This window comes from Pristis pectinata, chromosome 2, assembly GCF_009764475.1.
Source record: "Pristis pectinata isolate sPriPec2 chromosome 2, sPriPec2.1.pri, whole genome shotgun sequence".
Classification (NCBI taxonomy): domain Eukaryota; kingdom Metazoa; phylum Chordata; class Chondrichthyes; order Rhinopristiformes; family Pristidae; genus Pristis; species Pristis pectinata.
In genome coordinates this window covers 89532754-89553566 of record NC_067406.1, presented here as the reverse complement: position 1 = coordinate 89553566, position 20813 = coordinate 89532754, and the positions used below count along the sequence as shown (strand labels likewise).

The following is a 20813-nucleotide window of genomic DNA, read 5'->3' as shown; positions in this document are numbered from 1 at the left end:
TATACTCTTATGACTTTGCATTGCATATTTTAAAATTTTATTATCCACACATAAACCACATAAAATGTAGAAACTTAGAAATTATAGTTTTGTCAATAATTATAAGTGGCATTATAAGATGAAATGGCAAATATGAATGTTCAGTCAGAAGAATAGTTACGGTTGTGTTATAGTCATGGAAAGATACAGCAGAGACAAGGCCTGTTGGCCCATTCAGCCACACAGATCATCAAACACCCATTTTTATGCTAATCCTACTCTACCCTATTATATTCTCTCCATATTCCCATCAACGCCCCACTCACATGCACACTGAGGGCAATTTACACTGGCCCACAAATCCCCACAGTTTTCGGATGTGGGTGGAAACGAGAGCACCTGGAAGGAACCCACACAGTCACAGGGGAATCATGTTAATTCCAGTATTCATTAATCAAAGTAAGTCATTCCTAAATTTAGACAGAGAAAGAACATCATGTTCTTGTTTCTACTCTTTATTTAAGAAGGTCATGTAAACCTCCAAAGCTATATCTAAATTCAACATACCTCCTTGGTATGAAGCTGGAATGTCAAATTTACTGCCATTATGCAGACACACCAGTTTTCATTTCAATAAAATTAATAGACTGGAAAGTTGGACGTGATAAGGCATAACCCTCCCAGATATCTGCTCACCTCTGATGATGGATCCCTAATCATCCCCAAATATACTTGTCCTTACTGTCCCCAGCATGACATCAGGTGTTTCAATGAATCTGTGGATTTGTTTGAATAAATCTGCTGCCCCTTTTACTCTCTTTTGCAGTGTACGCAATAGGGCCCCTCAAATTAATGCAGCGTGCCTCAAAAAACCAAGCTGACATTAGTGCATTGGCTCCTCATTGTTTCAGTTTTTTGAATTCGTGGGAGATTTTAAAAACATCACTTTTCGTCATATTCCCTTCCCATCTTTTCTACTTTTCTCCTTTTTGTTCTTTGTCCTTATTTCTCCTTCTATTCTGATTTGGCACTAAAATCCCCTTCTTTCATTCTCCCTTCTTCTCACAGTCCTACTTATTTCTGATTTTTGAATGTAAAGTGTAAACGGGTGGGTGATGGTTGGCATGGGTTTGATGGGCTGAATGGCCTGTTTCCATGCTGTATCTCTCTATAGCTCTATGATGCTCGTGGCGATGTCAACTACCTTTTATTTTGTGCTGCTATGTCATGCCTAAATCTTCAGCAGTCTTTGTACGGAAATCCATTTTGAGGTGAAGATTGCAGAGGCTAGTTTATCTGACTGTTATATTATTGTTCTCAAATAGACAGCAATGTTCTGGTAGAGGAAGTCACTTATCATCACCCTGCTGAAGGCACAATAACACAATACAGCTGTAGCTAATAAATTCGGGATGTGTCTGCAGTGAAAGGAGAGCTAATGCATGTGCAGAGATGGAAGGAAACAAAATGAGAGACAGATAACTTTAGTTATGTATGAGTGTGTCTGCATCTGAAAAAGATAGATAGGAGACTGACGCATTGTCCGAATATTCCAATATATCCCAGTCTAAAAACAAACCAAATAGGTCAGATTTTCCTTTTCCTGGACATATTGTTTTGCATAAGCATATCTAGGCTCGGAATATTGCAAACTCAGCATGTACAATAAACTAGAGACACAAGGGAGTACAGATGCTGGAAATCTGGAGCAACACACAAAGGAGCTGGAGGAACTCGATGGGTCAGGCTGCATCAATGGAGGGAAATGGACAGTCGACGTTTCAGGTCAGGACACTTCAGCCAGTCCTGATGAAGGGTCCCAACTCGGAACGTTGACTGTCCATTTCCCTCCATAGATGCTGCCTGACCCACTGAGTTCCTCCAGCTCCTTTGTGTGTTGCTGTGCAATAAACTAGCAGTTATCATACTGGACTAGCAAGCTCAAGGTGGTAAACTGTGAAATTCAATCCTGGTAGTGGTAATTTGTGGACTGGTACCAGATCCAACTGGCAGTAAGAGCTGATAAATTAGCATTAAAAGAGCAGCTAGTTTAATACTATTATTCGGAGAACTGAACTGGCCTGTATTTCCTATTCCACATTGGAATGGATCTTCCTGGACCCAGTCCACTTCCTGGACTCACCATTCATCGCCCTTACCAGGCCACATTTTCTCCAGGTTAAGGAGGGCCAGATATGCTTCATCTGATGAGATGTAGCAATCTGCAAGTGACATGTAAGTCTCCAGCAGTACATCCTGAGGTCCCAGCCCTGGAATGCCCTGATGGCCTTTGAGGTCCCTATCAAAGATTTTTGAACAGCTTTTGAACGTTCTGATACTTTGAGACATTTGAAATCTACTCATATAGATTTTAATTATTAAACATTTTTAAAAATAAAAATTAAAAGCATGAAGAAACACAAATATATTTCAGTAGTAGGTAAATTATTGGAAAAAATTTCTGCAGGATGGCTTGAACTGCATTTAGAGAGATACAAGTTGATCAGGGACAATCAATATAGATTCATTGAGGAAAGGTCCTGTCCGCTTAATTTCAGCGAGTTGTTTGTGGAGATAACAAGAGGGAGAATAAGGTTAGCAGACTTAACTTATTCCAATGGATTTTCCCCAAAGTATTTTATTTCTCCACCCCATTCTCATTGACCCCTCTGTCTTTGGCCTCCCACACCTACTTCTTACAAGGATATTGGCTGGTTATTTATTATATTTTGGAATAACTGATGAGACTGGGGATATTTTCTTTACAACACAGAAAATTGGGGGAGGGGGGGATTTAATTCATGTTATGAAATTATGTAAGTCCAAGACTAAGGGAACTGGAAAGATGTATTTCTTTTAACAGAGAAGTCAACAACCAAGAGACTCAGATGTAAGTTAATTGGTGGATAGATTAAAAAAAGCTGAGGGGAAAAAAAACACAAGTAGTGGGGTTCACCACCTTTATGAGGTACCCTGATGACAACTTGAAGAGTTGCAATTATTCAGCTACAATGGGTACAGACCTCAGAAGTTGGAATAATTTAGATAGCTCTTTGGGTGAAATAGCCTTCTTTGTGCGAGAGGTTTCAGTGATTCTATGATCTGCTTTTCTGAGCTCCCAGGCAAATATTCTTGCTGCATTTTTAATTTTCTTATACCTGTTCTGATTCTCAGGAATGTTTGAGTTTTAGTTTTTATTGTAAGCATACAGCTTTTTAAAGAAATCTCCTCAACAAACACACAAACCCATACATGCACATACGAACACACACACTTTAATTTTAGTAATGCAGGCACCTGATTTTCATTGAGTACTTGGATTTCTGCCGATTTTAATCAGGCTTCCAGATGAGATTACACAGCAATGGAAGATTCTGCAAACTCTTGTAAACTTTCTCATCCAGAGAACGGGGATGATAGGAAAATGATACACAGAAAAAGAAACAGATATCACCTCAACTTGACTGCTGTTCTGAAATTTCCTTTAATTTAATTTTTTTAGGGTCCTGGCACAAATGAAAATGTATTGATTGAAATTCTCGCTTCAAGAACCAACCAGCAATTAAGAGAAATAAAAGAAGTCTACCAAGAAGGTTGATGTCTTTTTCATTGCATTCAGCACTTAACAGGGGCCTGCATTTTGCCCAATTCAGTGTTCAAAAATTATTTTGGAGCTTTTGATTTTATTTGAGGTGCAAGTTAGAAGACAAGTTGGGGTAATATGAATGTTCTAAATCAATATTTGCTGCAATAATCAATGCAGATGGTTTAAAAAGTAGCCCATTCACAAATTAATTAAACTGACAGCAATATGATAAAATATGTTGTCAATTTATTGCCTTCCTACAGATTCACTTCACAGATTAACAACTAAAATCAATGTTCTACAAAGCTCCGGGATAATTAAAAATATACTAGGAGCTGCCTAATACTAATGCTGGAATAGATGAGGCTATTCAGCCCCTCCAAAGAGAACTTTGTTGATCAGTGGCCCAAGTTCATCTGTGTGCCTTTTCTCATATTCCTTAATGACCTTGGTTAACAAAATCTATCTCAGATTTAGAATTAACAATGGGGCAGCACTGTGGTGCCGCTGGTAGAGCTGCTGCCTCACAGCTCCAGCATCACAGGCTCAGTCCTGACCTCCGATTCTGTCTGTGGGGAGTTTGCTCATTCTCCGTTTGACTGAATGGGTTTCCTCTTGGTGCTCCAGTTTCCTCTCTCATCCCAAAAATGAGCATGTTGGTGGGTGAATTGGCCACTGTAAATTACCCATAGTTTAGGTACGTGGTAGAATCTGGGGTGGGGGAGGAAGGAGTCAGGGAGGACGGAGTGATAGGGATGTGGGGAGGATAGGTTACAAGGAAAATTTGTGGGAAGTGGAATTGCTCTGCGAGCATCAACTTTAGCTGTCAGCCTCTTTTGGGGAGCGAATTTATTGATGATTTTAATTGCTTCGGACCTTAGAAATAAATGGGTCATTTTATGCTGAATGGAATTTGTCTCTGTGGCATGAGCACTGGAATAAATAAACAGCCATGTTTACTGCTGTAGGATGAGATAACCAGCAATATGACATCCATACTGTAAATGGTCATTTATATGAATAAATTGCAATGCAAATCCAGTGCAAATCTAGTCGGAAATCTAAACTGTCTCACTTCCTGTTCCTTATCAACCACACTTCTCCTTGGGTCTTATGGTCTCCTTCTTGTTTTGGTGGTTCCAGTTCTGTCTGGCAAAAATATAAACCGGATTGATTAGGCAGCAAACTAGTATGACCTTTCCAAAGCAGAACCATTATATAAAGGTGCCTTAGGCAACTATAATTTTCCCCATTAACAATTCTGAATGATGCTCAGGCTTTCTAATTTTAGCAATGACAACATCAAGTTGTGGTGTGCTATTGGTTAAATACGAAAAATATAATGCTGGGGACTTTCTCGGGACTCTCTGGACCAAAAAGGCCCTGAAGAAATTCCCAAATCCACTGTACCAGTAATAAAAGCATTTGTCACATGTAGGGAAACCTCAAGGAGATATTGTTACAAATGAAACTAAGTTTTATTGAAGGAGGGGGTCAGCATAGATAGATTTGGTTTTGACAAGCTAGCATCTTGCAACCTGTGATCATTCTGGATGCTGGATTAAAAATAAGCAATCCTTTGGTATAGGAAAATTGTAATGATACAGATTGCTTTCTACCTCAGAAAGGTCTGCCAGGCTGCCCTGCCTAACAGGAAACAGAGAGTGGACATAAATGGGTCATTTTCTGATTGGCAAAATGTAATGACAGTTGTGTCATAGGGATTGGTGTTGGGCCCTCAGCTTTTTTCAATTCATATAAATGGTTGAAGGCACCAAAGCTATGGTTGCTAAATTAGATTACACAAAGATTGGAAACAAAGTTGTTAAGTTGTTAGGAGGCTACAAAGGGATATTGATGGATTAAGTGAGTAGGTAAACATCTGCCAAATGGAGATTAGTGTGAAAAAATGTGAAGTTGTTTATTTTGACAGGAAAAAAATTATATCAACTAAAGATTGAGGGTTTGCTGATCTCCAGTATGCAGAGATATATTTATGTCCCAGTTCATAATTCACAAAAGGCCAATATGTAGGTTGAGCAGGTAAGTAGGGAAGCTAATAAAATGTTATCATTTCTTGCTTAGAGAAGTGAAGTATGGAGGTTATGCTACAGTTATAAAGGGCATTGGTGAGACCACATCTGGAGTACTACGTACAGTACTGGTCTTTTTTAAGGAAGGATGCCAATACGTTGGAAGTGGTTCTGAAAAGGTTTACTAAACTAATGCCTTGAATGGTGGGTTGTGTTATGAGGAAAAGTTAGATAAGCTAGGCTTGTATCTGCTGGGAATCGGAAATTGAGAGGCAACTTGCTTGAAACACAAAGGACTCTGATGGGCCTTGACAGGCTGGATGTGCAGAAGATGTGTGAAAATCTAGGATTTGGGGTCATTGTTTAAAAATGTATGGTCTCTGACTAAAGATGAAGCAACTGCAGGGCTCAGTTCCCCAAGTGCAGGCATTCTCAGAGGGCAGTCATGATCTTTATAGACACCTTCCTGGAACTCTTCTGCACACTCTGCTCCTTGAGAGTACCTGGCCACTCTCTCCTTTCTTTGGAGCATGCACTCATCCCTGCCAACACATCCAGTAAATGGAAGAGTGGCGTGACCCCTGAAGAACTGCTGCTTGAGGTCAAAATCTATTGAATTCATGTTAGTAGTAAGAGAAATTTGACCAGTAATGTCTGGTGCTCCTGAAACCGAGTAGCATTGCACAGGGGAACCTGAGAGCATAATTTTCAAATGGGCACAAATGAATTCTGTGAACCATAGCGGTTAGCGCGATGTTATTACAGCGCCAGCGATTGCGGTTCGATTCCCGTTGCTGTCTGTAAGGAGTTTGTACGTTCTCCCGTGTCTGCGTGGGTTTCCTCCCGGTGGTCCGGTTTCCTCCCACGTTCTAAAGACATATGGGTAATTTGGGGTTTAAAATGGGCGGCGTGGACTCGTTGGGCCAGAAGGGCCTGTTACCACGCTGTAAATGAAATTTAAAAAAAAACTTTTTGAGATGTTTCAAGAACAGAATATGGAGGGTGCTAATACTGTTTTAACACTGGACAACCAGTGCTGATGAATTTCAAGTCCCCTTTAAGATGTAACTTTTTTCAGCCTTGGTGGTCAAGATGGGCCTCACTAGCACTTTGTTTTTTCTTTAAAAGCAATCCACTTAAATATATTGGCTACTCACATTAGAATGTTATTGATGTCCTCGTTACTGATAAATTTGATTTTGCTTGCAAATACAAATGGTTAAGGTGTTACTATCCTTAATTGATCCAAGATTTTGACTAAATATATTTTGTTTATTTTATTGTGACTAGAGTTGTTCTTTTGTAATTTCAAGCTCTGTTAGTTCATTCATACCACATGCATATTTCCTTTCTGCAATTCTTGTGATTGCTGGGAACAAAATGTTCACAACTTTCTCCACAAATAATCTTTTCCTAGAATATAAAAGTGACTTGGCAAAGGATATTGCTGAAGAAACATCAGGAGATCTTAGAAGGGCTTTACTCATCTTGCTGGAGGTACTTCATCAAATAATTCTTTCTATGCATATAAACCTATTGCATGTTTTATCACACAGGCAGCTCTGAAACCTCTTTACCCCATTTGAAAACGTCCATGAGTATTTTAGCAAAAAAATACAACCGACTAGAGTGTATAATCATATTATGGATGACTTAAGAAGAAATGAGATTTTATTTATATAGCACTTTAGCATGTCTGCACGATGTTCAAGGTGCATTACAAATTTCAATTACTTTTGAAGTGCAATCACTTCAAATGATTTACTTTCTTGAGGACATTTCGCTACTTTAAGAGCAGAGCATGCCAGCCCAGTTGAGGGCTGGGAAGCCTTTGTTTGGATTGTGGGCTTGTTTTAGTACTTTAGGTTCTCAACTAAATTCCTTCAGGTAATTAACTTATGAAAACCAAAAATGCATAAATCCTGGAAACACACAGCCAGGACATCAGAATCTGAAAGAAAAGAAGTGTTTATTTCCTCAGGGTTAAGACTTTGATCCAACTTGAAAGATAACCAATTTTACAGGATAAGAGATTTAATGCCTTCAGGGAGAATTTAGTTTGTAAATGTTAAGGCAGGAGCAGCTCTTCTTGTACTAAGTGTCATATAACCACTGTACATATTACGCAAACTTTTCATTATTTTGTTTAATACCAGGCTCGAAGGGATGAAAACTGTCAGGGTGTGGATGAAAGACTTTTTAAAACTGATGCAGAGGTACATTATTGTTTAAATTAAGAAGTCTAATTTGTGATTGCTAATTATTATCTAAAATACTGACAATGCTCCCCAGTGCCACTTCAAAATTTACACCATCTGCATTGATACACTTTCCAAAACGAACATACAGGCATTTGAGCTTTTCCACAACCAATTCTGAAATGAGCTGTGTTATAGACTAATTGAATCTTCTGTAAATAATTCTTGCTGCATTTTAACTATAGCCACAATAGTGCAAGTAAGATATCAGACTTTGGAAAATAGCAATTAATCAACAGCTAAACAAAATAAAATTCTGAAGAATATTGCGGTGTTTCATTCAGACTCAGATTTGAATTTAATAATGTAATCAAGTCTAATAATCATTCATAGATAGATGCAACATTGATCAAATCCCAAATGGAAAGCAAGCTATCTCCCACTCATCCACAACACTGATTGGTACTTACAGAGTTTTGACATTTACACTTTAATGATCTTATAAAAAGTCTTATCTGAAAATTTAGAATCCAAAAACAGTCATCTTTTTGCTTATTCCAAATATTGATTAGAGTTCACGCTTAAGTTATATTCCTCTATCCCTCCAATAGTCGCGAGGTTCCATAAAATAGAGAGGCAGCGACTCTGGTGCAACCATTGCACTTTTAGGAATGCATAAACTCTGCTGAATGAACAAGTATTATCTGGCATTTTGAATGAAATTGGGAGAGAGGGAAGAGTTCTACATTGTTATGCCATGATTAAGTGTATAAAAGAGCATTCCTGTAGTAATAAATTCCTCGAGCTGTTACACACTCTCGTCACCTTCTGATTTATCAATGCTGATGGGCTGCAGTTTCCTGATAGTGGCAAGTCAGTTGCACCTCCCCATCTCACGAGTATTTATCTGGAATGGCTCTGAGCAGCAATTTCCTGAAGTAATCAAAGTGGTTAGTGAGGTTTGCACAAAGATGAGCATATAGTCATCATGCCATCCCATGGGGCAGAACTATGCCCTTCCACAGAAATACTTGGGCAGCTTAAACTTTCAGAATTAAACAATTAAACATTAAAAAAACACTTAGCACACGCAAAAACATTTGCAAAACAATTAACCACAATTAACTCAATGAAGAAACTTTCCTGAAACTGCCTCTCTCTCCCACATTCATTCCTCTCCATTGAAATGAATGAAGTCGCTGAACCAGCACTGGAGTTATCTGGTATAGATTCAGTGGACAAATACCCCAGTATAAATCTTAGGGAATTGCAAGAGATTAGAACTCCACTACTGGATTCTATCAGGAGCATGGTTGGGAATTTGCCAGCAGGCACCTCTCAAGAAATCTGGGACTTATTTGTTGGGCAGGGAAATTGATTTTCCAGTGAAGGAAGGAAATGCCAGCTCTTTCATGCAGGGCTGCCAGCACATCCTGGGTAAATCCAGACTCTTATCTAATGGCTTCCCAAATAAGAGACATAAAATGCCAATGGAATGCATACACTGAAATTCCATAGGTGATATTTTCAACTACTGAGCAGCAAAATTGTAAAAGCAGTTACACAAAATCAATGAAGCGATGTATAGTCTGTTCTCTCCTAATGATATTCACATCTCTGTATTTGCTTCATTTTGTGTTTTGCCAGTAAATAGTGCCATTGTTTCTGGAGTGCACTGGTGTTATTAGATAATAAATGAATTTTTGTCTCTCTAATTAATGAATTAATAGTGAAATTCCAATTTGAGAAATCACATCTTTCAAACCTACTTACTCCTGTGATTTCATTATCTGGTCATTATGAAGTTAAAAGCAGGCGATGTCCCAGTTTTTACCAGAAGATGATTGTATTCCTAGTTCTTAATCCAAAATATAATTGGTGGCTCCCTCGAAGAATGAGAAAAAGCCAACTGGTCATGACGTCTATTACTTAAAACAAATCATATACAGTTTGTGCCAGGGTTGGACTCTTATCACCATTTTATATTATTGCAAACACTATAGATGGAGCCATTCCTGAAACCATTCTCATTTACACACTAGGCACTTTTCAAAGCTGGTGAGAAGAGACTGGGAACAGATGAAGTTAAATTTATGGAGGTTCTATGCTTAAGGAGTCCTTCACAGCTACAAATGAGTAAGATAATCATTTGATACTGTATCCATTTCCTTCCATAATCTGAATAGAGAATAAATGTGTTTCTGATTTTATTTGTGTTAGCATTTGATGAATATAAGATCATTTCCAACAAGACCATAGAAGAAAGCATTAAAAGTGAAATGTCTGGAGATCTGAAGAAGCTGATGTTGTCATTGGGTGAGTCAAATTGAAAGTTGTGTATGTTCAATGTTGTGGATGCTAATGTTAGACAATATATGTAGGGTTGTGTGCACATATTCTATTATTCCTCTGACTTTTATCACCTTCTCCTTTTGAAGGTGAAGCTGTTTTTTTTTGCAACAGCTTTGTGTGCTTTGTGAAAGCAGTTATTGCCATTAGTTGTGGCTTGGTTGAAGTACATCATCAAAGGCCATATCTGAGCCTGGGCAGTGATAGCACTGAATATCCAGATGGGCTTTTATAAATTGATTGCAATTATTTCCTGCTCCACTACAAATGAATTGGCAGATAATGTTACGAGGCCCTCAGGACTTGTTCCCACATCTACTACTTTAGGAATAGTGAAGACAAAAGTGTTTTGATAGTGTTACCCTGGAGGAGAAATCTTCAGCGTTCCTCAGTGTCACGCAATGCAGAACAATTCTTTATTGAGCCAGGTAGGTTTTCTGAGGAATAAATGCTATTTAGTCAAATTTGCAATGTGATTTAAAAGGAAGTTGTGAAGTTGAATGACTGCTTGAAAGATAAGTTGATTAATTATTGTATTGAAATTTATTATTTTTTGCCTGAAAATGTCTTTTGTTTTAAATCTGAGGAATTTAAAAAGTTAACTAAAATGTTTATCCTGACTTGCACCAAATCCCATTCCCCAATTATCTCTGAGCTTTGCTGGACTCCAAAGTTTTCTCATTAAGCACTGCCTTAATTTAAAAAATCTCATCCATGTTTCAAATCCTTTGTGGACTCATTCTCCTCTCTATCTGTATAAATCTTCTCCAGTCCTGTGACCCTCTGAGATTTCCATATTCCTACAATTCTGGCCAGTTGTGGATCCCCAAGTTTATTTGTTCCATCATTTATGGCCATTCTCCAAGTCCCTAAGCTCTGAAATTCCTATGTTAACCTTGCTGCCTCTTAACCTTCTTTTTACTTCTGTAAGGTACTTCTTTAAACCAATCACTTTGACAGAGCTTTTGATCTTCTTTCATGTGCTTATATGTAACATAGCATCAATTTTTGATTGATGACATTCCTGTAAAGCATATTTGCCATGGTAAAGGTGCTATACAAGCCAATGTAGAAGTTGTTTTGTTCTTGTTAAGTCAACGATAAGTTTGGGTATTTTTTAAGGAGCCGTAGAAAGCATAGGTCCTGGAATTCTGTTAGCAGGAATCATCCGGCAAGGTCCTGTTATTCAGCAGGGCCTGGTATCTGGAGTGGAATTCAGTTCTGCTGGAGTTCACACACTTGAATTCTCCTCAGGAGGTTTCCAGTGGTGCAGAGGATTGTTGAACAAAAACACACACTGAATTACTGTATACATTGATGACATTGCCATGTTCTCGTGCAGCAGCAATGAAGAAGTCTTGTGAAAGTGATTGAAAGAGGAATTTTAAGACAATTTAGTGGAAAAAAAATTCTGGGAAATTTCTCCCTGACCCACAAAGGAGATCATGAAGCACATCATATGTTCCAAACTCACTGCACAATCTATCGAACTGTGCTGAGGGTTAATGACCTTCCATGAAAATCTGCAGCAAGTCTTCTGTTCTTGTCCCGCACATCGAATTGTTTTGTCTAAGGAGTGACTAAACCACATCAAGAGATCTGCCCATCACTTCCTTATATGAAACCACCGGCAGTTCAAATAAAATGGGAATTTCATTGAAGTCTTTGGAAGTGCTCCAGAATCTCTGAGTACTGGTTCTGAAGTAAATGAATTATGCAGAATTACATTGAGTTTACAGCACAATAAAGAGCACAATAAAGAGCCTTCAAACCAAATGAGTAATGCTGATGTTTATACACTACACAAGACCACATTCACCTCATTTTACATAATGCTGGATTTTCCCAAAAACGTGTTGCCAGTTTTGTGTGGAACTATCAGCACTTTAGCTCGGAAGCTTGAGACTTCTCAACAAGCTTCTGCAAACTGGGAAATCCTGAACTTCCCCACAACTCACTGCTGGCAATTTCTGAGCAATTATGCTGGGAAATATGCTGGATGAACTTGCACCATTTTAGACCAGGTTCAAGTTAAGTGAATTCATTAATTTCAATGGAGAGGAAAGGATTCAGGAATAAAAGTAAATTTCGGCTAATTTATATTTTTCTGAATTAATTGTGTTTACTTAAATATATTTAATTACATTTGTGTCTTCTAGTGTTTTTAATGTCTTATTTTTAAAGTTAATTTCCTTTAAATTTTAATATGTTTTAGTAGTATGAATGATTTTTAACTGCTTTTGAAAGACTATGAATGTCAAAAACCTTCTTTGGTGGTTGGTTCAGTCTGGGGTTATGGCTTAACAAACTGTCAAAGTATTTGTGGACTGGGCTTGTTCAAACCCTACCATAGGATCCCAGTTGAGGCTTGAAGACCCTGTGCTCCCAGGTCAAAGCAGATTTCATGGACCAAGTTTCTCTTGGAGATCTACACAAGCCACCTATGGATCTAACAAGTATGGGAAATATTGAGTGCTGGAAGTTTTCTGCTCCCAGAAAATTTACAACTCAGAAGTTCCATTGCCCCTTCTCTGCTGCTGAAGAAATAGAGAACTCCCAGGCATCCATAATCGAAGGTGCAAGCCCTATATTGAGAAAAGACTTATTATCATTGTTGAAGTCTTTGTCTGTACCTATAAAAATGTTGGGAGATAATCTCTGCGACGGCAGTGTGGGAAGCCATAGTGATTCCATACCATTTGATGGAAGAGGAAAACCTCATTCAAGGGCTGTATGAAGGACAAAACCAGTCAGGAATTCTGAAAAGGGATTGTGCATTTTTGTGTAGAATAAAGGCTGAGTGGTGACCTAATAGAGGTCTTTAAGATTATGGAAGGGTTTGATTGTTGACATGGAGGAAATGTTTCTGTGACGTTGGGGGTGGGAGGGATGTCCGAAACTAGGACTCATAAATATAAGCTAGAGAACTTAGAATTCAAAGAATTAGGGAGAAAGTTCTCTCCCTGTTGCTGGTTTGAAAATGGAAACGACTTCTACAAGTAACAGTTGAAGTGTAGAACATAGCCCTAAGAGGAAGCTGAATAAACGAGAGGAAAATGCATACAAGAAAATCTCTTGAACTCAGGAGCCTATGCAATAAAAGTTTAGCTCACCATGTGAAAATTGTGATGTACATTCTTGAACTTCTCACCATATATGAACTTACAGGTCTCACTGCTTTATTTGTTCTTGGCTGCACTGATGTTTGTAGTGAAGGGTAGGGGGAGAAGAGAATTAATAAACTGGTAAGGCTTTAATGTTCCATTAAATGATAATTTCTCTTTTACTTTGGCTCAGTTCAGTGCTCAAGGTCTACACCTGCCTACTTTGCTGAAAGAATCCACAAAAGTGTAAAGGTAGGTTGGAACTGCAAAAAGAATCCTTCAGTATATTGATCATCACTGCACTTTTTCTACAGACTTCTTCCACGGATCCAGTGGTCATTGAGTTTGCTCAGTAAGATTGTTTAACCTTACCAAAGAATAGTTGTTAAAATCTAGAAAATGAGAGCTGAATTTTATTTAATCTGTTTAATATCTGGTTCGCATTAATACAGATTTTTGCCATGCACTAAACAAAAAAAAGCTGTCACTTTTGCCAGATGAAGATTATGTTGCCTAACAAAGACATATCAGGAGTCCTGGTATGACTCTCTAAATACTGCTTTAAAAATCCCTCTTGAATGTATTTTACGAATCTCACCCCACTTAACTCCTTGCACTATCCTAATGCTTGCACTATTCTGTTCTACTTTCTTGTTCCAAATTACAGCATCTGCAGTCCCTTTTGTCTTCATGACCCTTATTATGCTCATTATCTAAAGAATACTTGAATTAATTAACACTGGTTATATCACATGAGTCTATAAAAATATATAAGTAAACTAAATTAGAAAAAGAGATTACCCTGGAACTACTGAAGTAATTTTCCAGTTGCAGTTTTGATTGGGTGCTGCAGTGTGCATGATACATTTGAGCATGAAGGCTGCACTGTTTTCAATTGACCCTAGACATGGAAAATTGCCATTGACACATTTCTGAACAGATACTTAATGGGTTATCAACAAATTCCTCTCTCCTCAGGCAAGTTGAAGCTTTAAATAAATAATTTAATGACGCTCTTAGACTGTAGAGAAAATTTCATGTGCATGTGCTGAGAGAGGTGGCAGCAGTAATTTTCCAGCTTATAGGTAGCAGAATAGCAATTATTAACAACGACTTATGTATCTGTGCCTAATAGTCAAATACTTGATGCAAAATTAAGTCACTTAATGGTAATGTTGAAAAGTAATTTAAATCTGACTAAAAGGCACTGAGTTAAGACTGTCAACAAAGACCAAACCCAAAAATCTTGGAAGATATTTTCAGGATTTAAGGCAGAGCAGGACAACAAATGTTACAACTTACGTAATGAAAAGTCAGTTCAAAGGCAAAAGAAAAATTTCGGTGAGAGAATGCATCCACAAGATTCGCGGAAATAAAAAATAAAACCAAAGGAAAATGGGAAAGTAGCAACACAAGAGGGAGTTTAAAAAAGTGGTGAAAAGTAAGGCAAAGCAACTTCTTCTATTGGCAGGCCTAGCGTTGTGGAACAGCAAATAAAAGGGAGGCAAGTTATACTGGCTGTGGCCATTTTGAGGAAAGTTGTTTTGAGATTGGGGTGTTGAACTTGAGGTCTAAGTGCAGAGGCTTTGACAAGGGAGGCTTTAATGAGAAGGCTGGGCAGTGACAAGGTGAGTCAAGCTAAGGTCTTTCCGTTTCTATCAAACCCAGTAGTGACTTGAGGGGTAGAAATAGCAGTTAATGGCGTGTGGTATGTTCCTCCTGTGAAATATGGCAGATCAAGGAGAGGTCAAGTGTCCCTGACGAACACGTTTGCAGGAAGTTTGTCCACCTGCATCTCCCCTCAAACCACTTGGATTGGTTGGGGTGGTAATTGGACTCACTGAGGGGCACACAGGAAGCAGAAGGTGTTACAGATAGGAGGTTTGTGGAAGTGGTCACACCAAAGGTTCAGGCAGACAGTAGGTGGGTGACCACCAGGAAGGGCAGGCAGGCAGTGCAAGAGTCCCTGTAGCTCAGGTATTTCAGGTAACTCACACCGCGTGTTTCTTTCCCACTCCCACCAATCCACCCAGGACCTCTCTCCCTTTGTTCACTTTTTCCATCCCTTCCCCACCTCGTTAGCTGGACTCATCACACTCCCTAAACTTGTTCCATCTGCCCTTCACCCACATACTGATCCACCTGGTTTCTTCTCCCTTGTTTTACCTTTCCTGTCCCCTCCCCTCCTCTCCCCCTCCCTCTCCTCCCCCTCCCCTCCTCCCCACCTACCACCTCCCCTCCCCCCTCCTCCCCACCTACCACCTCCCCTCCCCCCTCCTCCCCACCTACCACCTCCCCTCCCCCCTCCTCCCCACCTACCCCCTCCCCTCCCCTTCCCCCTCTCCCCCTTTCCCCCTCCCCTCCCCCCCTCCTCTCCCCTCCCCCTCCATCCTCGTCCCCCTTTCCCCCCTCTTCTCCCCTTCCCTTTCCCCCCACCATCCCCTCCCTGTCCCCCATTCCCTCTCCCCTCCTCCTCCCGCCTTCCCTCCCTCTTCTCCCCCTTTCCCCGTCCCCCTTCGTCCCACTTTCCCCCTCCCCCCTCCTCTACCCCCCTACTGGTTCTATCTGCCCATCATCCCACATTTATCTGGTTCCACCTATCACCTACCAGCCCCTGTCTCACACTCCACTCCCCTTCCCCACCTGGCTCCACCATCCCATCATTCTGCCCTCACCTGGTTGCACCTATCCCCTACCAGTTTCTGTCTCACCCATCCCTCTCACTTCTATATACTGGCTATCTCCCCTCTACACTCTCAGTCCTGATGCAGGGTCTTGACCTGAGACGTTGACCATCCCTTTGTCTTCACAGATGCTGCTTGACCCGCTGGGATCTTCCAGCAGTTTGTTTTTTGTCCCCTGTGGCTATTCCCCTCTCTGACAAGTATATTGCTGGGGGTGGATGGGTGGGGGGCGGGGGCAGATGGTATCTCAGGGGAAAATAACAGCAGCCATATCAGTGGCAGCACAACTGGCTCTGTTGTACAGCAGGGAAGGACAAAGTCCGAGCAGTAGCAGTGTTAGGGGACTCAATAATCAGCAGGACAGAAGGGCATTTATGTGGGCATGAGAAAGACTCCAGGATGGTGTGCTGCCTCCCTGATACAGAGTCTCGGCCCGAAATGTCAATTTACACCTTTTTGCCTCCACAGATGCTGCTTGACCTGCTGAGTTCTTCCAGCGTTCTGTATTTTGAGGGTTATGGAAGCTAAATGATTAGAAATATTTAAGGCGGAGATAGATACATTTTTGAAAGATTGGGGAATTGAGGGCTATGTAGAACTGGCACAGAAGGGCAGGCACAGTAGTGTAGCGGTTAGCGTAACACTATTACAGCGCCAGCAACCTGGGTTCAATTCCGGCCGCTGTCTGTAAGGAGTCTGTACATTCTCCCCGTGACTGTGTGACTCCGGGTGCTCCGATTTCCTCCCACATTCCAAAAATGTACAGGTTAGGAAGTTGTGGGCATGCTATGTTGGCGCCGGAAGTGTGGCGACACTTGCCAGCTGCCCCCAGAACACTCTAAACAAAAGAGGCATTTCACTGTGTGTTTCGATGTACATGTGACTAATAAAGATATCATATCTTATCTTCTCTTACCAGTGTAAATCAGCTGTGATCATATTGTTTGTTGGGGTATTGGGATTGGTATTGGTTTGTTATTGTCACTTGTACCAAGGTACAGTGAAAAACTTGTCTTACATACCCTTCGTACAGGTCAATTCATTACACAGTGCAGTTACCTTGAGTTAGTAGAGAATGCATTGAGTTGTACGGGTAAAGACAATAACAGTACAGAGTAAAATGTCACAGCTACAGAGAAAGTGCAGTGCAGGTAGACAATAAGGTGCAAGGTCACAACAAGCTATCTCATCGTATAAGGGGCAGGCTTGAGGGGCCTGGTGCCTACTTCTGCTCCTATTTCCTTGTGTTCTTGTGTGCACTATGTAATTGAACAAATAAGACTACAATAATAAATACTGAACTGAAAAGGTTATCCAGAATGGAAGCTAGTAAATCTGTAATTTATAAACCCCAGCATTCATACCATATAAGTGGTGATCAACATAGGATGCATGAGGCTTTCGAATGTATAAATATTACATAGAGATATGCTTCATATCTTGCCAATTATCATTCACGATGTAATGAAGAATGTGGAATTCTTTTCAGGGTATTGGCACTGATGAACATACTCTGTCAAGAATCTTGGTCAGTAGATCGGAAATTGACCTGCTGGATATTCAAGATGAATATTTGAAAATCTATGGCAAATCCCTGTATGCCACTATTGAGGTAGGTCTTAAATTCTCACTGTAAATATAAAGTAGCTTCGACTCAACTGGTTTCCCTCTCAGTTTTAGTCATTGGAAGTTCTTGGCTCATTTCTATGTTCTTCAGCTGATATCATGGGGCTTCAGATTTCTCTATGATCAACAGTAATTGCAAGAGCTGCATTTCACTCCACCACATCACCACCCATTAACCCCAATAGCGGCTGCGTAGTTGATGTAGGACAGTGGTGTGTGAGATACCAGTGATCCTCCTCACTGAACAAAGGGGGCAGTTGGTGCAATGAGCAGAATGGCACTAAGGTTAGAGCATGTGTTCAGATTCCTGTCGGTGACTGGTTCAGCCCATGTGTCCTCTGCTGGGTCTCAGCCTCCTCTCCCACCTGATCCACTGTAATGCATCTTTGTAATGTATAAATAGGCATTCAGCAAATCACCAATGCAGAAACCTATCTGGTGAACCTTTGCTGCATTCTTCAGTAGGAGGAATCAAGTCAAAAGGCAGATTATTATCTAAATGGAAAAACACTGCAAATGAAAGAATTATAGAGGGATCTAGAGGTTCTTGTGCATGAATCACAAAAAGTTAGCAGGCAAATGCAGCAACTAGTTAAGAGGACAAATACCATGAGGCAATTATTGCAAAGGTGTTGGAGAAATGGGAACATTTTGTTCCAATTGTACGGTGTGCTGATGAGACACACCAAGAGTGATGTCCACAGTTTAGTTCCCCTTTCTAAGAAAGGGTATGGTAGCATTGGAGGCAGTCCAAATGAGATTCACCAGATTAATTCTTGGGATGAGAAAATTATCCTATCAAGAGAGGGACTAAGCAGGTTAGGTCTCTTTCTTTGGAGTTTAGAAGAATAAGAGTGATCTTAATCAAACATATTGGATCCTAAGGGGACATGACAGTGTAGACGTGGAGATTTTTCACTTGTTAGAGAATCTCGAACGAGAGGACAAAGTTTCAAGGGTGGCACGGTATGTAGCAGGCTGGCACGGTAGCGTTAGCCGTTAGCGTAACGCTATTATAGCACCAGCAATCAGGGTTCAATTCCGGCTGCTGTCTGTAAGGAGTTTGTATGTTCTCCCCGTGACTGCGTGGGTTTCCTCCGGGTGCTCCGGTTTCCTCCCATGTTCCAAAGACAGACAGGTTAGTAGGTTAACATGGGTGTAATTGGGCAGTGCGGGCTCGTTGGGCCGGAAGGGCCTGTTACCGTGCTGTATAAATAAAGTTCAAAGGGGCTGGCCATTTAAAATTGAGGTGTGGTAAATTTTCTTCACAATTTCTCTACCTCAGACAGTTGTGGAGGCTAGTTCATTAGAAGTATTCAAAGTAGAGGGAGATACATTTATGAATGATCAGGGGATTGAGGGCTATGGGGATCTGGTACAGAGGAGGAGTTGAGGCCTAGGATAGATGATCCATGATAGTCTTGAATGACGGGGCAGGCTTAAGGTGCTGAGTGCCTACTCCTGCTCCTACTCCTACTTTCTTGTATTCTACTGCCTTGTCTTCTCTCTATGACAAGTACATCATTTTTTAGCTAAGGAGGTCAAAATTGAGTGGAATTCTCTGAGTGTGCTCTCATCCAAGTTCTACACTATTGCGGTAAGCAATCTGTATTCCTGTACTGAAATTCCCTCCCAATAAAGGCCAACTTTCCATTTGCCTTCCTAAATGCTTGATGCATCAACATGTTAGTGTTCAGTGATTTGCCAAGAGAACACATAGGTCCCTTTTGAACATCAACATTTTCCAATCCTTCACCATTTAAACAAAATTTCTGCAGAAGTAGATGACCACACATTTTTCCACATTATATTCCATTTGTCATGTTCTTGCGCACTCACTTAGCTTGAAGCCTCTTTACATCCTCCTTCCTGCTCACAATCCCACGTAGTTTTATATCATCAGCACATTTGAAAATATGACACTGTGTTCCCTCAGCCAAATTGTTGACATAGATTGTGAAAATCTGGAGTCCAAGCACCAATCCCTCAGTACCTCTTAAGTTACAGCCTGCCAACCTGAGAAAGATCCATTTATTCTCACTCTTTGTCCTCTGTCTGTTAGCAAACTCTCACCCCATGCCAGAATATAATCCCCAATTCCATGTGCTCTAACCTTATTGACCAATTTTCCATGTGGGACCATTTCAAAAGCCATCTAAAAATCCTAGTACGTCACATCCACTTGTTCTCCCATATCCTTGATGATCATCATCACTTCCTGCAGGGGGTAAGGCACCCAGAATTTTAGGGCAATGGAAAAGAGAATAGTACACTGTTTATCAATCAACATTTCTCTGATAGAATTTTCACATAGCATGGATTGAAGAAATATTTCCTATTGAAAGAACAGTGCAACAATTTTTTTTACTGTTTACTCTAAAGAATACTGTATTGCTTATAGATTAATTATTCTAAGGAAATTAAAGATCTACAATTGCTAATATTGATTTTTATGTTTTTATTCTTATGAGTGATTCTTTATTTACATACGATCATGTAAAAGAACATTTTGGTGAGATCCTGGATGATAAATGATTTGGGACAAAATTACAAGAAATATTAGTCAGGATAGAATTGCTTATACTTTATTTACAGAACTTATGTCTAACAAACATGCTATTATTATCCTTCTATTCTGCTCTAAATTGTTTCATAATGACTTCAGAACTGTTAAATCCTTAGGGCAAATGTTGTCGTTTGATTCTCATTATGACAGTTGGAGAATTTAGAATAAATATATCTGGAATACAAAACTGAAATCACTAATGGTGACTGGGAAGCCACTGGATTGTTATAAAAAAACATTTTAGTTCAGTAATATCCTTCAGAGAAGGAAATCTACCATCCTGGCCCAGTCTGGTCAATGAGTGATTCGAGACCCACCAATGTAATTAAATTCTCATTTCAGGAGCAACTACGGATGATAAATATCCACTTTTCCAGCAATGTCTGCATCCCTTAACTGAATAAAAAAAATCATACCTAGTCAATGGTCTAACCTTTTTGATCCCTATTCCATCTGTACGAAACCTGGACTGCTGCCAGCATATACTAAGAAAATGTGTTTCATGGAGTGCGGTGATGAGAGCATGCAGATAAGCCAAAAAGTCAACCAAGATTCATGGTATAGGATTATTCATACTTCTGTTGCCTCAATGACGACCTTTGCTTGAGTGGAGTACAGTGTCTTGTGGCCCTATCTTCAAGCCCAACCTATTGATTGATACCGTCTGCCGTGAGTGCAGTATATCCTT

At 40.0% G+C, this 20813-nt stretch overlaps 1 protein-coding gene across 1 annotated transcript in view; it reads left to right on the top strand.

Annotated features, from left to right (window-relative positions):
* anxa3a (annexin A3a) overlaps positions 1–20813 on the top strand; it is a 47175-nt gene that overhangs the window by 22207 nt on the left and 4155 nt on the right. Inside the window, exons 7-13 of the mRNA XM_052044328.1 lie at positions 3482–3572; positions 7016–7095; positions 7755–7814; positions 9839–9932; positions 10017–10112; positions 13443–13501; positions 17423–17545. Coding sequence (XP_051900288.1) covers positions 3482–3572; positions 7016–7095; positions 7755–7814; positions 9839–9932; positions 10017–10112; positions 13443–13501; positions 17423–17545 — 603 coding nt within the window. The remainder of the gene's footprint in view (positions 1–3481; positions 3573–7015; positions 7096–7754; positions 7815–9838; positions 9933–10016; positions 10113–13442; positions 13502–17422; positions 17546–20813) is intronic.